Here is a 15,694-nt window from a genome sequence, read left to right as displayed (position 1 = left end):
AAAAAAAAAAAAAAAAAGAGAAGAAGAGGTGATAAACCAGGTAAGAAGAGAAGAAGAGAAGAATATACCTAGCGACGTCGGAGCAAGGGAACAGCACGCCAAAGTAGATGAGGTCCTGAGGAGAGTCCCTTCCGTCTTCACTTAGTTCACTTAAGGTTCGAAGTTCAAACTAGGTTGAAAAAGGGTTGAAAGACTAAGGTGTCGACTGTCGCGGCCTTCTTTGATCTTTAAGTGAAATATATATATTTTTTTTCCTTGATACAGGTTAATGACAATTTTATCCCTGCCAAGTGCCAATAGAACTAGTAGAAAAAGAATCAATACACTCCTGCCAATAACATTATTATAAATAGAATCAATTTATTAATTAAAAATTAAACTTTAAAAAAAAAAAAAAACAAAATGGCAACCGATTTTTCGGTCGATTAATGTGGTTGAACCTAATTGGTCAATCGATTTGGTCACCTTAAACCGCCAGGACGCCTAATCGGCGCCTAGGCGACGCCTTGGCAATGACGTGACAACTATGGGATCTACCTGACACAAAACCAAATTGGTTCTCCAAGATAGTAGTTTCAATTCTCAGGTGGGCTTCAATAATCTTCTCCCACAATTTCAGAGTATGACTTATTAGTTTTATGCCTCTATAGTTATTGTAGTTTTGGATATCACCTTTGTTTTTGTAGATTGGAACTACAGAATTTCCCCTCCATTCATCTAGATTTTTCTTTGTGCTTATAATCTTATTAAACAAATTGGTTAACCAAGATACCCAAATAATTTTATACACTTCAACATTTCTATTGGGACCTCATCTGGATCTAATGTCTTTACTACTTTCATCTTTCTTAAGGCTTCTTTAACTTCAGCCATTCCAATCTTTCGTATATATCTATGTGTGTGTGTGTGTTATCTTGATGAGTAATGCAGTCTTCCAAACCACTTTTACTTGAAATGGCTCCATTTAGTAGGTCGTAGAAATACTCTTTCCATCTCTTCATAATTTTCTCATCCCTTACTAGTTCACTTTACCATATTGTCATACATCCGATATGGTCATAATCTCTTATCTTCTATCTCTTTAGTCCGTTGCCATGTCTTGCTAGCTTTCTAAGTCTTAATGCCAGGACCTCATCATTTCACCACCAAGTCTCCCTAGGGGCCGTACCAAATACCCTTCACTTCCCATGCAACTTCTTTAGCAACTTTTTTAATACAGTCCATTATCTTGTTCCACATCATATGGTGTCTCCCGCAATGTCCCACTTTTCTTGTTTAATCACTTTATCAGTAAATCAATCCAAGGAACCTCCTTCCAATCTCTACCACATTATCTTAGGGCAAAAATGTTCCCCTATCTTACGTTTCTGCATATTGAGGCACATATCCAAGACCACCAGTCTATGTTGAGTCTTGAGTGGTTAGGCTCTCCCCAATTATAACCTTACACTCCTTACACAACAATCTATCAGACATGCTAATTAGGAAGAAATTTTTGGCTGGTATCATACCCACTTTTGTAGGTAAATAAATGATCCTCTCTTTTCAAAGCAAGTGTCCACATTGGACAAATTATAAGGTACCGAAAAGCTTAAAACTGAGTTCCCCTCCTCATTCCTCTCCCCAAGCAACCTCTATGCACACCTTCATAGCCTCTATGATCTCTTTCAAAATGTCCATTCAGATCACCTCCTATAATAATCTTTCCACATTGACCAAAACCTTACACTAATCCATCCATGTGTTCCCAAAATTGTAACTTACTATTTTCATCAGGATGCATGAGCTCTAATTATATTGATAACCTCTTTCTCCAACATAAGCTTGATGGGTATAATCCTATCTCCAAATCTTTTAATATCCACTACATCATACTTTAGATCTATGTCCACTACTATGCCTACTCCACTTCTATTACTTTCCAAAGTTTGAAGCCATCCAACACCTTAGCATTTTTACCCTTCCATCTAGTCTCTTAAATACAGATAATATTTATCCTTCTTCTCCTCATAACATCTATCAACTCCAAACTCTTACCCGTTAAGGATTCAATATTTCAATGTTCTAAGATTATAATCTAGTCCTACGCATATGGGCTAGTTTTTTTACTCACACTCATCCATTGTATGAGAACCCTTGCCTACTTGTCACCGCATCCAGACGTCAACGCTGGGCATCTTTTACAGGGGACAACACCCAAGTAAAAGGAGGATCAGACATGATACTAAAAAATAAAAGTACTCAATAAACAATAGTATCCATGCAAAAAGTGATTGGCTGAATATATTAAAATACCGAAAGATTTCTCTAAATCTTTCCATTAGTCTCCAAAGAAAATAAATAGCTTCAATTGTTGATCTTCCTGGCATAGTATTAAATATGTTACCCGAAATATTAGATTTTTGTCTCCTTCCCAATCATGACGCCAATACCTGTTAGTTCACTATCACCACTTATTAATACTCTTTTGGTAGAAACAACTGCCTAGTTCAATTTGTGAGCTGTGGTGCACAAAAAGCCCATGCTCACCAGGAGGTCTCGAGTTCAAGCCTCCTAGATGTTATTTACTTCCCCTCCCTACCTATAAAATAAAATTTAAAAAAAAAAAAAAAAAACTCTTTGGTAGAAACCATGGACAATGTCCAAAATCAGGGGACTGTTTCATTTTTTATTTTCTTTTAATGGGTAAAATCAATGAGACCATTTTTTACCAGCCATCATTAAATTGGGGTATTGGACCTTAAGTTAAAACCTTCCTTCTGTTAAATCATAAAGAAAATAATCATTCTCCAAAATTCAAAACATCATAATATCATAACCATTCAATTGAAGATTTCCATTTGGATACTTGGTCATTGGCAATACATCAAAATAGTACATTAAATCACCTTTGATCAACGGACCCAATACTACATTAACCCAATAGCTGGTGTTCAAAGAACACTTAAGCAAGGCAAGGAGATGAAGTGGTTTGTCATCTATGCAACACCTTGGGACTTTGGATGAGAAGAACTTCAACGGCTTAAAAGTTAAATAAGTTTAATCTAATTAGTATATATTGAAATCTAAAGCAGATGATGGAATGGGCTATCTATCTCACCTGAGAGACGGGAAGGGCCTTATAAATGAGAAACAGATGTTATAAGCTAAGCTGGACATCCTCTTTCCTCCACAACATGTCTCTCTGTTTCTGCCAACTAAGCTTTAGGTTGAGGTGTCAGCTACATGCATAACCACTCTCTCATACTCAATTTGTTTATTATATTACTCATAAAAGAAAGAGGGTAAAGTACTACCGTAATTGACACTTCATTTCCAGACCAGTTAGAATACTCGGTTTCATTCAAATCTTCTCCCTCATGCGCCCATTACCAGGGGAATGTTGAACCAGCCCACCCAAATATATATATATATATATATATATATATTATACCACATCTAGAGGGGAATTCCGTGACTAGATAGGAAGGAGGCCTGCAATTATCACCTCATGGACTAGGACTAGGACTAGGATGCAAGCCTAACACCGAAATTGTTGTGTTCATCTATCTATTTAGACTGTGTCAGTTAATAGTGTATCTTGATGCATTACAGTTTCCAATATGAGGTGTCTACTGTTCAAAGAAGGGGACTTCCATCCAGTGAATTTTAACCATGGAACCATGGTTTTAAGTATCGGTGCGTATCGTGCCGTATCGGCCGATACGTATCCGTATCGGTAGGCATCGGAACGATACATACCGATACACTACGGAGAATTTTGGGCCCTCTTTTGTGTATCGGCGTATCGTACGTATCGTGTCGTACCGTTTCGGTACCGATACGTACGATACTTTGCGATACGAACTTTTGAAAATCTGAAAATTCCCGAGAGTATAGGTACGTATCGGTACATATCGAAGGTATCGTGCAGTATCGAGATGTATCGTACCGATACTACTTAAGTGTGAATGTGCCTTTTGTTGTTTGAAACAAACACTTCACACTCTCACCAACAGTTTTCTATATTTTGCTTCTTTCTTCCCCTTTGATTCACACACCTTTTTGGAGACTCAAATGGTAGATTGAAAGAAACATTGTGGAAGTGAATGGTTCAAAGAAGGAGAGAAACATAGTCCAAGAAGAACCTTGAAGGCTTGAATTTGAAAGTTGAAACATTTGAATAGTAAATTCTTGAATCTTTACTCACTTTTTTCAACTTTAACCTTAGATTTTCAAGTTTTTTTTTTTATAAATCTAAGGTTCATCATACTTAGAATCACATTTTGTGCATCATTATTACATGAAATCATTGGATTTATAAGGATTTACAAACTTTTTTCAAGAGAAAATGAGGTTTCAATTTTTTTCAAATTTCTTAGATCTACTCATGCTCAATGATTAAAAATGTTTAGATTTTTTATATGTTATGTAAAAACAAGTGTTCTACAACTTCCATGGAAATTTTTTATTTTTCTCAAAAATATATATTTTTTTAATTTTTTTATTCCGAAATTAATTTTTTTTTTTTTTAAATCCCCAAAAAAATAAGAAGGTCCTAGCCAAGGATTTGAACCACCACGACACTCTTCATGGCACTCATCACAATGGCAATGGCAATGGCAATGAGGAAAGAAAAAACTGTAAGAAACTCAAACCTCATCATTTTGAACATTTTCAAATCAATATATTTGTCTATCAATACGATACCCTCTACTTAACTATTTATGCATTCTACATGTTATATATAGCTTTATTTAACTGTTTTTTTATGCAAAAATGTATAAAAATGTGTTCCCTATCCATTTATATGCGTATCTTTAGCGTAACTTAGCGTATCTCCGATACGATACGATACCCTCCGATACGTATCTTAATTTTGACCGACCGATACAGCGATCGATACCAACTTTTCAGAGGGAACCAACACTCTAAAAAAGTTTTACTAGGCATCAGAATTGAAGTTGTTATCAAGTTGTCATACTTCTTTCCAGAAGGTTCAATGGCTCACCAGAGAATTGCTCATTTTGTTGGTTGACACAGTTGTTGCAGCTACCAACAAAGAGTTATCTAGATGCCTCCAAAATATGGTGAGGTTCTTCTAATTAGCCTAAAAGTGGAAAAAGAGACACATGAACCAGAACTCAGGCAGTAGAGACGTAGCAGTAGCATGCCCAGTGGCAGAGCCAAGATCTTCACACTCAGTGAGGGGTGAGATATGGATGCATGCAAAGCATTTGTGTACTGTAAGCATACAATTTTCACCATATGGGATATATCACACCATCTCATGAACCATGACTTTTTGTCACTTGACTGTGGGTCCCACCTTAAAAGTTACAAATTTGGCTTGCCAAAAGCATTATGATAAGTGTAATTGATCTACCATTAGATTGGTCCAACCTGGCAAATTAAATTGATAAAAGCAAACCTAGCATGGATTGTTTTATCAAATAATCCAACTTTGGCAACAATGGAGTTGCCAGTTTTGGAAATGCTGGTGGATGCGTTGCCATCTACTAATTCCTAGCTCAATTAGAACTTAAATCAAGTGCATAATTATGTGCCACCCTACATTATTCATGTGCTAAGTTGCATTTCAAACAGACTTTCACAATGTGGCAAGAGTAAAATATTGAGAAGCCAATGTTTTGAAAAACAGTTGGAGACCTGAAAATAGGAGGGGGGAAAAAGTACAATGCAGGTGGCTCATCTGATTGGGATGCCTTTACAGTACCTTCCTCAACCTATAGTGTCGATAAGCCACATTCCTTTCCATATGGCTCAAACCAACCAGATGCTAAACCTAACAAGATGACCTTACACACATCAAAAGAAAGGGAGGATAACAGATCTGATTAAATCATAAACTTATTTTCTTACAATTTATGTTCATAATAGGTAATCAGAAATAATAGTATAATACATCTTATTTTTAGTTCAAATACATCTCATATATAAGTGGGAGGGGTTGCATATAGAAAATAATTTTTTTCTTTTTTTGGGCAGGGGTGTGGTAGGGGGTTGGGAGATGGAGGTCCCGTTGGGTGGATCCCGCACCCTTGCCTATCACAGGATTCATGAAGCCACCACAGGCCATGGTCTCCTTCCATATACCCCAAAGAGCTTCTGAAGTGTTTGAGGAGCAAAGATATACTAATATGATCTCGGGACAGGATCGCTCACTACCTATCACAAGTCAACTCAGCCAATGTTTGCCCAGATCGGTCAAGTTTGTGCACACGAGGGCTACCGATGTTTGGTCAACCCAGCTCTTGGGTGAATGCTCAGTCTAGTTGGGATCAGCTGTTCGATATCATCCCAATCCCTAAAACCAAGTTGGGTGGGAAGCATGGATTTAAAGTATCGGTATTGGTCGCCGTATCAGTCGGCTAAATTCAAGATACATATCGGAGGGTATCGTATCGTATCGGAGACACGCTAAGATATGCTAAAGATCAAGGATTCAAGTATCGGTATTGGTCGTCGTATCGGTTGGTTAAATTTAAGATACATATCTGAGGGTATCGTATCAATATCGGAGATACTTGAAACCACGAGCTCCACCCTAGAGCATGCCTAAATAGATAATAGATTACTAGGCTACCCTATGTCCTTCAAACTCCTTTGATACAAGTCAAAACCACTACAAAAAATAAAGTACATCAAATATAAGTCCACCTTACTTCAGTCTGGAATGTAGACCAAAGATTATCTAAAAAATTATTAAGCATCAAAAATCCTCTTTACCTGGTAGTCAGACAGTGCCCCATATGATGGATTACGAGAATTTCCCCACCGCCCACTTGGGTACTGGTCCCATCCTATAGTCCTTGATATGTAACTTTTTGGACGATTAGCCCTGTGATCAAATGACCAAAGAATATCAGCTACTTGATAAAGTTTGATCAGACAACTCCTCTTTCCTAATCAACCAAAGAAGGATATAAATGATCAATATCAGAATATTGATTGTTCATGATCAAATACTCTGAACAAAGAATCAGCCAATCAAACAGGTAATATAGATCAGATCCATTCTGACCAATGCCATTTCAGTCAGATGATCCAACTGATTTGATAATAATGCTTCAAATCACAAACCCATGTATGCGGAGCAGTATATGAGATTTTCAAAGACATGAATTACCAGAAAATTGGCCGAACATCTTCTCTAACACGGAAAACATTTGTTGGGCGTCTCCATGGTAAGGACCTTGAAATTTTGGCCTCATCGATTAACCCAAGATTCTGCCAATGTAAGATTCTTAGTATGATCCAAAATAATATAGATGCATGTATACAAAAATATATATGGGTTTGCAAGGTGAGCCATGTATAGAAAAAGAAACATAAGGGATGAATGGATCTTCCAAGTGGCAGCTTAGTTGGTGATCCAATATTTTATCCAACCTCCAACATGTGGCACTTCACCTTGTACTAACGTGATAAAAAATACTATTTTCCCGCCTTCCATAATTAGAAAAAAAACCTTAAGAAGAAGAAGCCGAAGAAAGGAGCCAGCAGGGACAGAAAAATAAAACCTTCACACTTAAATAGCTGAAATTTGAAATGGACAACCACAACACATGATTGGTCATATAGCCGAGGTGTGACATCTGACCACCAACAACAAAAAACTCAGCCTCATCCCAACTTAATGGGGTTGGCTACAAGGATCCATGCAAAAGAAAGTAGGGAAAACTGAGGTCCAAACAGAATAGGAGAAACGAAATGAAGAAGAGGAGCAAATAAGAAATTATAAAATAGAGATCAAAGTAAGAGGAAAGAGGCACAGCCCAACAAATCAGGAGAAACTCAGCTAAGTGGGTCGGCTACATGGATCCTTGCTCTCCAATAGGCTTTATCCGAGGTCAAACTTGGCACAAGACCCAGACCATGCATGTCATTCCTCACAACTTCTCGTATGGTCATTTTAGGCCTGCCCCTAGATCATTTAGCTCCTCCAATCATAATCAGATCACTCGTCTTTACTGGGGCGTCCACGGGCCTCTGTTGAATTTAAGGCGCTACTAAGGCGACGCCTTACTAGCGCCTTGGCGCTGATGCGGTCTAGAGATGGTAAGGCAGTGCTCCGCCTTACGAGAAGTGGCGCCTTATGGGTTTTTTTTTTTAAACACATTTTAAAATTACTTGATGAAGATTCCAAATATAGATTTTTTATTGGTAGGTGTATGATTTTATTAACACTTGAGATGTATGGGATCAACTTTACTCCACCAAAAATTACCAAAACAAACAAAACAAAAACATGATTTACAAACAGGGTTTGGCTTTTGTCAAGGGTTTTAAGAAAGGGCTTTGAAAAGGAATCAAGGAACAAGGAAGAACCACTTATCTAGGCGACCATTTTGCTCTGGCAGTGGTGAGCTTCATTCTTCATTGATAGGAGTAGAAATATAGTGGATGATCTTAGGGCTTAGGCACTCATTTTGGCATCATAGAGATAAGTATAATAAATACTTGTATTTTTTATGTCTTCTATTCTTTATTTTTATAATTTTATTTCATAATTATGTATTTATATTATATGTTAATATGTTATGATGATTGATGATTGATGAAGATGAATTTAGTTTATTCACTTTATTGATTTGTTTTCTTGATGAATATCTTACATTGGTATGAATATGAACTTTTAATATTTATTTAACATATGAGTAATATGATTCAACTAGGATTTGAGCCAAATAGATTGGTTTTATAAAAAAATTACACAGGAACGCTTTAGTCAATAAGGCAACGCTTTATGCCCGCCTTATTGCTAAGGCACTCCGAAAGACCCTCAAACGCCTCCGTCGCCTTACCGCCTTAAAAACTATGGTTGAACATGACCATACCAGTCCAGCTAATCCCTTTCCCTAATGACAATTTGGATCAACCACATCACCCCTCCAAATGGATGAAATTGGATAATTCACCTAGCAGTGATATACCTAGAACACTACATACAGAGACACTAGTACCTACATATCTACATACATAAATGTACTATTATCATAAGATGAGGAATCTTTGACCAAGAAACAGAAGGATGAGGATTTACCATTAATATTGCCAACGCTGATTTCTCCATGTTTAGTGTGTAAAGGTGCAATGTCTTGATCCCATGAGCTAAAATCTTCTTGCACATTTCAGTTCCAACGTGAATTCCATAAGCTTTTACAGCTTCTTCATTGTCCTTGATAGGCTCCAGGGCAGCTGTAATCTCTGGTGGTATCTACAGACAATATTATATACAAATAGCACATGTTAAAATGGAAAGCAGCCAGGCAGCACTACCTAAACAACCTCCATGATGTGACATATCACCTACACTATATGATTTAAGTATATCTCAGACAGATTTCAGATGGCAAGTTACCACAGATTTCTCAACACCCACCCCACAGCGCAACTCCCAACCCCTCTCCACTCCCCCCTCCCCCCTCCCCCTCCTCCTCCCCTCCCCTCCCCTCCCCCAACACCCACACCCACACCACCCCCCCCCAAAAAAAAAAGAGAAGAAAAAGGACACTGGCTCATGCTCATGTTTAAATTTTCTGATAATGCACCCAATAAATGTAGGCTAAGTTGTTTTATGATGCAAAAAGCATAAGTATTCTACCAAAAATTTTTGTTTTAATCATTAACAGTATAAACTTTAATTATCTATATGCCAGAAGTTAAATATACAAACCAGTTGTACAAAATATAAATGTGTAAACATAGTTGTCATGTCACCAAGGCGAGCCAAGCCACCATGATGGCTGGGTGACACCTGGGCTGGCCAAGACACCCAAAGCAAGTGCCATATTACAGGTATGTTTCGTTCATCCTCTAGGCCTGGGAGCCTTGATACATAGGGAACTGGTTGCATTGGGCATCAAGTCACATAGGCAATGCATTGACACTATTGCACAAAAATACAGAACCATATAAACAAGACCACATGAAGGGAAAAAACAAAAAACAAAAAACAAAAAAAAAAAAAACAAAAACAAAAACAAAAAAACAAAACAAAACTTCCAAAACACTCAATTCCCTACAAGAGAATAGAGCCCCAAGTAAAATAAATTTGAACACCTACAATAATAATACATGTGTTTTGCTGTATCTCTGTAAATTATTCCATAGACATCATATTTTTCGATACAAAAGAGAGTGTGAACTGTATTTTTATTCAAAATCCCCCTTCTCCTTTTATCCATTTTAGTTTGTCAAGGATGTTTGGCCCCATTACTTGGCTTCATTCAGTCTGTAACTGGAATACTCCACAAGGATTGCAGACCTTATGATGTATTGGCAGTCAAAGACCTAGGTAAGAGAGGCACGTCAATTTTGTAATTTGTTTTCTTGTTCAGTATTTGGACTATGATTCTATGAAAGCAATAGCAATGTTTAAAGAGCAGATTACGTCAACTCAGGAGGTGATTGAGCTGATAACTGGGAGAACTGCAAGGCGGCCCGTTTCTTTGGAAGCTTTCCTAGTAATTTCTATTGATTACTTAATTAGACAATAATTCATGGTGACTGCTTTGGTCCAACCGTAAGGTACGAATGTTGCGACCTGGTGGTCAAGAGGTTGAAATAGCCTCTCAACATTCTCGGGGTAAGGTTGCGTAGTTCTCCCCCCCCCCCTGTGGGACCTCACACAAGCAGGAGCCATGTGCACCAGGTACGCCTTTTTTTTTTTTTTCATGGTGGCTGCTTTAACTGTTATCTTCATCTTTTATGGCTGGCACCTTTACTCTTAGGGGAACATTTCTTTCTCGGCATTTAATTCCTTAGCCAATGGATTGGCTAGGGTACGGTGACCAGGGGTTATTTGCACATGGTCCTATGCTCCTAGCCCTATCTCAGTGTATCTATTTTGCTTTTACAATAAGATTTTCTCTTATCATGAAAAAAAATGTATTTTCCAAAATTAAGCTTCATGTGTATCATTCACTAATCATACATGATAAGCTAGTTTAAGTTCTGAGCATTGTTGAAGATAAGAAACATTAAAATAAAAAACCTAATGACTCGTGAGGTTTTGAATGGACACAGCTATATTTTTCTTTAATCAATGACAGAGAAGGGATATATAGCTGCCTGGACCAATGACGCAGATCAGAAGCACAAAAGGAGGAAGCGCCGCAACCCGCAGGCCAGCATACAAGCAGCAGATCAGCAGGCCTTAGGATGCCAGCTGGATCAGAACTGACCCAAGATTATACCAGAATTGGACCAAGAAACAGATCCAAACTGGACCATTTCAGTGTCCAGATCTGTAGAAACATTCCAGTTTCCTTCCATATTCTGTGTCTGATCTCAGATTCCAGATCACAGCCGGACTCTTATCTTTATGGAGTTGAGTCTTATCAGATTAGTACAGTCAGCAGTCCAAATCTTGGGATGTTCTGGCAGCATATATTTTTATTCTTTATTGTAATCATTATCCTTAGGTAGGCAGGATTAGGTTTTGGGATGTATTTCTTTATTATTTAAAGTTTGCAAGTCAGTTTAGACCACTTCAACATCTGGTTGATAGGAAGAGGACTGAGTCAGTTTCTTTTTTATTATTATGTTATTTTCCTTATCAAATCAGATTCGACTTCTACGTTTTTTTGACCAATTCTGGTTGGATTATACCAGCAACTACTCTGTTTTCTGTTAATATTCTAATCTGTTTAATTGTTGCAATCCCTATAATATTCTGCTTCGTTTACTCTCAGATTGCACGTGATGGTTACTATTGATTGGTTCTCAAAGATCCAGAACTTATTTCTAATTTCTCAAATCGATTAGCTCACTTCCTGCACTGCTATCACAGATCCTAGTGATAGTTGGATTCTTCAGAAAATTAACCATTTTGATCTCAGATTCAAACCACATTTTCCAACTGCAGAACAGATCAATTGACAACAATTTCAGACCTGTCTGATCTAATTGCTGAAGACTTGAAGCTGTTAACTTTTCTCTGTTCTGGTGCTTATTCCTACAATCTATGATCCTGTTCAAGGTAATTTCCTGCTGGATTATTCCTGGCTCAAATTAAGTCTTCATAAAATTAGCCAAAGTTCAACTCTGTATTTAAGAAGGTGACATGACTCATGTTAACAGAAAACACCCTTATCTTTTCTACAAAAGCTTAATGAGTAGAAGATAGCATACCTTAGTCTTGCAGAAACCAGACATACGCAAGAATCCCTTATAGTTATTGATTGGCATAATGCCAGGAACAATGGGGCAAGTTATTCCAATTTGATGACAGTCATTCACAAATTTCAAAAAAATATCAGTATCGTAAAAGAGTTGAGTGACGACGAGATCAGCCCCCGCATCAACCTACAAAAGGGAAACAACATTAGCACAAAAGCAAACAAAATATGAGGCATTATAACAGAAGCCTCCCATGTATTTTTCTAATCCCCGAAATAGTAAATGACATTAAAAACTGAAGTTAGCAACCGAACTTGGAAGTATCAACAAAATGGTGTGCAGTTCAGGAACTCACACCATAATGCAAACTGGAGCTTTCAAGAAGCAAACAATGTCAAAGAGAATATAAAACTGGACAATATGAAAGGACAAGTGGACAATAGCCTCCAGCATTCTCTAGTTAAAAAAGAAACTTAGAATCCTTGCAAGCTTCTCCAAAAATCATGACATTCCTCAAAAGCAGGGGGCACTGTTGTGAATTGACAACCCTTAAGACCTAGGGAAAACAAAGTAACCATTTCTTAGCTTTCTGTCCCATACTCTCATGCTGGGTTGAAACCAAATGAGAAAGCACCTAGATACTCAATGCATGGTTAAAGCCCTCATGGCCTTTAACTGGCCCTGAGGATGGGTGCTTTTTCGGATACGTTACGCCATTAAGGAGATAATAACATGTCCAAGTAGCCTAGGAGGAGAAGAGAAGCAAGCTACCCTCACCTACCTCCCATCTATATCCATAGGTGGCAATGGTAAGAGCTGGTAAGCATGGTAACTGTATTGCCAGCCTGGGCTGGCACTCCACGTTCTATCTAGGTTCCACTCTTACGTACGCCCCACCTCACATAGAAGAAGGGGAACCTCTTCAATAGAAGAACCCGTGTGAGTGGGAGAGGATTTAAGGTTGGGAATCTGATAGGCCCTTGTAGAAATTTTACTGTTTGTTTGCTCTCGAATATTGAAATATTTTCGCATTTCTGTAATTGATAGTCATCTTTCAACTGATGATGCCTTATTCTCTGTATATTCTTCTTGAGCTGGAAGGGACCAAGGTTTGGTCAAAAAGGAACAATATTACTTCAACTCAATAGAGTATGTGGAAACAAACAAGACCGCTTTCAACAACGGTAAGCCCAATTATCAGGAAACCAAAAGGGCCAAAGACAAAACCTAAATACCTTGGTCCTCTCTTTGTGTGGAGTTTAGAAAGATCAACTATTCCAACATTAGAGACAATTGGATATTCCTTTTTTGTAAGCAGGCTTTCTTTTCTTCATCAACAAAAAATAAATACAAAAACTCAAATAATAATAATAATAATAATAATATTTAAGTAAAACAAGAAATTCCAACCTCTCATTTCCATCATTTGCACAATATTCCTACTACGGGAATCAATCAACCAGAATTCCATACAGAAATAGAAGAATAAGAGCATGATGCCCAGGATTGATAATTTGAAGATGGTTTTTGGGTATGCAACCAATTCTATCAAACGTGTACGGCCTATCATTGGACCTCATTATGAAATAGGGTGACACAGTTAAAATTTTCTAATTGGGCCAATCGGGCCTCAAGACTTTATTTTGGCCCATGGTTGGATTCTATGGATTGAAAAAAAAAATTTAATAAATAAAACCATTTAATCTGAATGCAGGAAAAAAATATAGATTTAAGCCATGATCTTTTGGGATTGTTACTGCAGGTCTCTAAGAGGGTTGGTAGTTAAGAATCTAAACCTAAGTTTTCAGCTGATATGGATTTATTTATACCGAGTTAGAGCAACTGGAGTCAAATCTGGTCTCCTCCCTGACTACTCTATCGAGGGGAAAAAGGAAAAAGCAATCCTTTGTATTTACACTAGGACATGATTTCAATAAAGCCCCTTGATTTCTTTAATTTATTTCTGTCCCTGCTCCCTTAATTGCAGAAAACTCCTTTTCAAGTTGGAATAACCAATCAGTCCTAGCTGTTTTGTGCTTCATCCGGTCCTGAGTGTACCAGAAGATTACGAAACTGCCACCACCTATATAATTTGAATTTCTATCTTCAGTGGTGGACCCATAGCTACCCAAAAGCAGGTTTGTAACCTGGATGCATTACAGTTCCAATTAAAACCAACAAAAGAGACACCTAACAACAACCCCAATAGCAATTTTAAGATTACAATTCAAGAACAAATCCAATAAAATCTGTATTCTGAAACTCAATCCTATATTCCAATCGTAAATTGAAAATCTCAGATTGCACAGCAAAAACCCCCCTCAAGATGAAATAATCTGGTAGCCAACCTGTAAAGGTTCTATCAATGAAGTCTCCCCCACCCCCTCTCTCCCCAAAAAAAACCACAAACATTCCTTAAAGAGTGATGATGGATTGGTTTAATCAGGATTAAACTGGTTCATAACATGAAGCTTAATGTTGTGAATGACAATTACAAAGTGCCTAAAACAAGACTGGTAGTGCAAATCTGAACTCTCAAACCCTAGAATAGGATTTTAAAGATAGGACCTGCAAGGAGGAACACCTAGAGCAAATAGGATTTGGAAAACTAAACACTGTTAAAAGAAAATTTGGAGTCTAATAATAAAGGATTATATACAAATATGACAAATTAAGAAATTTAACCAAAAAAAAAAAAAAAAATGTGAAAGAAACCAACAGGACCAGAATATGGTCGAATGTGACAAAAAAAAAATGAGATTAAAATCAGATATTTAAAATCGACACGACCAGATTAGGGCAACTTAAGAAGATAATTAAGAACTCAATAACTAATGATCAGAACCAAGTCAAACTAAAGTCGTGTCTAGTTTAGGACCTGATCAGAGTATGAAGACAAAAAATTCAGAAACCTCTACTAAGTTGAATGGTGCGGCAGACAACACTGATAAGGTGAAACTTTGAAAAAGGGGCAAAGTAACATGACGTAAAAATATGGAGGCGAAAAATGAAAATTAAGTTCATATTATGAGATAACTAAGTAGCGAAAACTGGAATACCAAGGTTGAAGACAAAATAATATCTAACAAGACAGATATAAGCAGACTAAACTAAGTAAGAAGAGTCTTAAAAAAAAAAGAGGGGGGGGGGGTACCACCAGCTACTAAATGAGGAAGAAAACTGTCCTGAACATGAATAGAATGAACTGAAAGTCTGAAACCAAAAGAAAAAAGAAGAGAAGAACAGGAGTCCACCTGCAAGTTTAGCCCCCTGGAATCCCAAGGATCACAGAAATCAACCTAAGAACACCAGAGTCCACAAAAGCAATTGAAGAGAAAAAAAAAACTCAAACTCTTTATTTCATAAAATGTGGGAAGGCCTGTGGCCTTTACAATATAATAATCCTATAATAATTAGGAATTTGAAACACAACCATGAAAACCCAAATCCAGAACTGATACCACCTGTTACTAGCTCTCCTAATGGCAGTAGGAATTAAATTCTATTACATAAACCGAAGAAAAGAAAACCCCAGGAACTATTTTATTGACTCTAGGACTGAAATAGA

At 37.3% G+C, this 15,694-nt stretch overlaps 1 protein-coding gene across 3 annotated transcripts in view; it reads right to left on the bottom strand.

Moving 5' to 3' along the window:
* LOC122089196 (probable methylenetetrahydrofolate reductase) overlaps nt 1-15,694 on the bottom strand; it is a 45,845-nt gene that overhangs the window by 11,489 nt on the left and 18,662 nt on the right. For 2 of the 3 annotated variants that reach the window (XM_042658736.1, XM_042658737.1), the window contains exons 5-8: nt 12,139-12,312; nt 9,047-9,220; nt 7,130-7,230; nt 6,730-6,841 (exon numbers count right to left, since the gene is read on the bottom strand). In XM_042658736.1, coding sequence (XP_042514670.1) covers nt 6,730-6,841; nt 7,130-7,230; nt 9,047-9,220; nt 12,139-12,312 — 561 coding nt within the window. The remainder of the gene's footprint in view (nt 1-6,729; nt 6,842-7,129; nt 7,231-9,046; nt 9,221-12,138; nt 12,313-15,694) is intronic. The other variant, XM_042658738.1, reaches the window with a different exon arrangement.

The sequence above is a fragment of the Macadamia integrifolia genome, chromosome 9 (genome assembly GCF_013358625.1).
Source record: "Macadamia integrifolia cultivar HAES 741 chromosome 9, SCU_Mint_v3, whole genome shotgun sequence".
Classification (NCBI taxonomy): domain Eukaryota; kingdom Viridiplantae; phylum Streptophyta; class Magnoliopsida; order Proteales; family Proteaceae; genus Macadamia; species Macadamia integrifolia.
The sequence above is the reverse complement of the archived record's forward strand: the minus strand, read 5'-3'. Positions and strand labels throughout refer to the sequence as shown.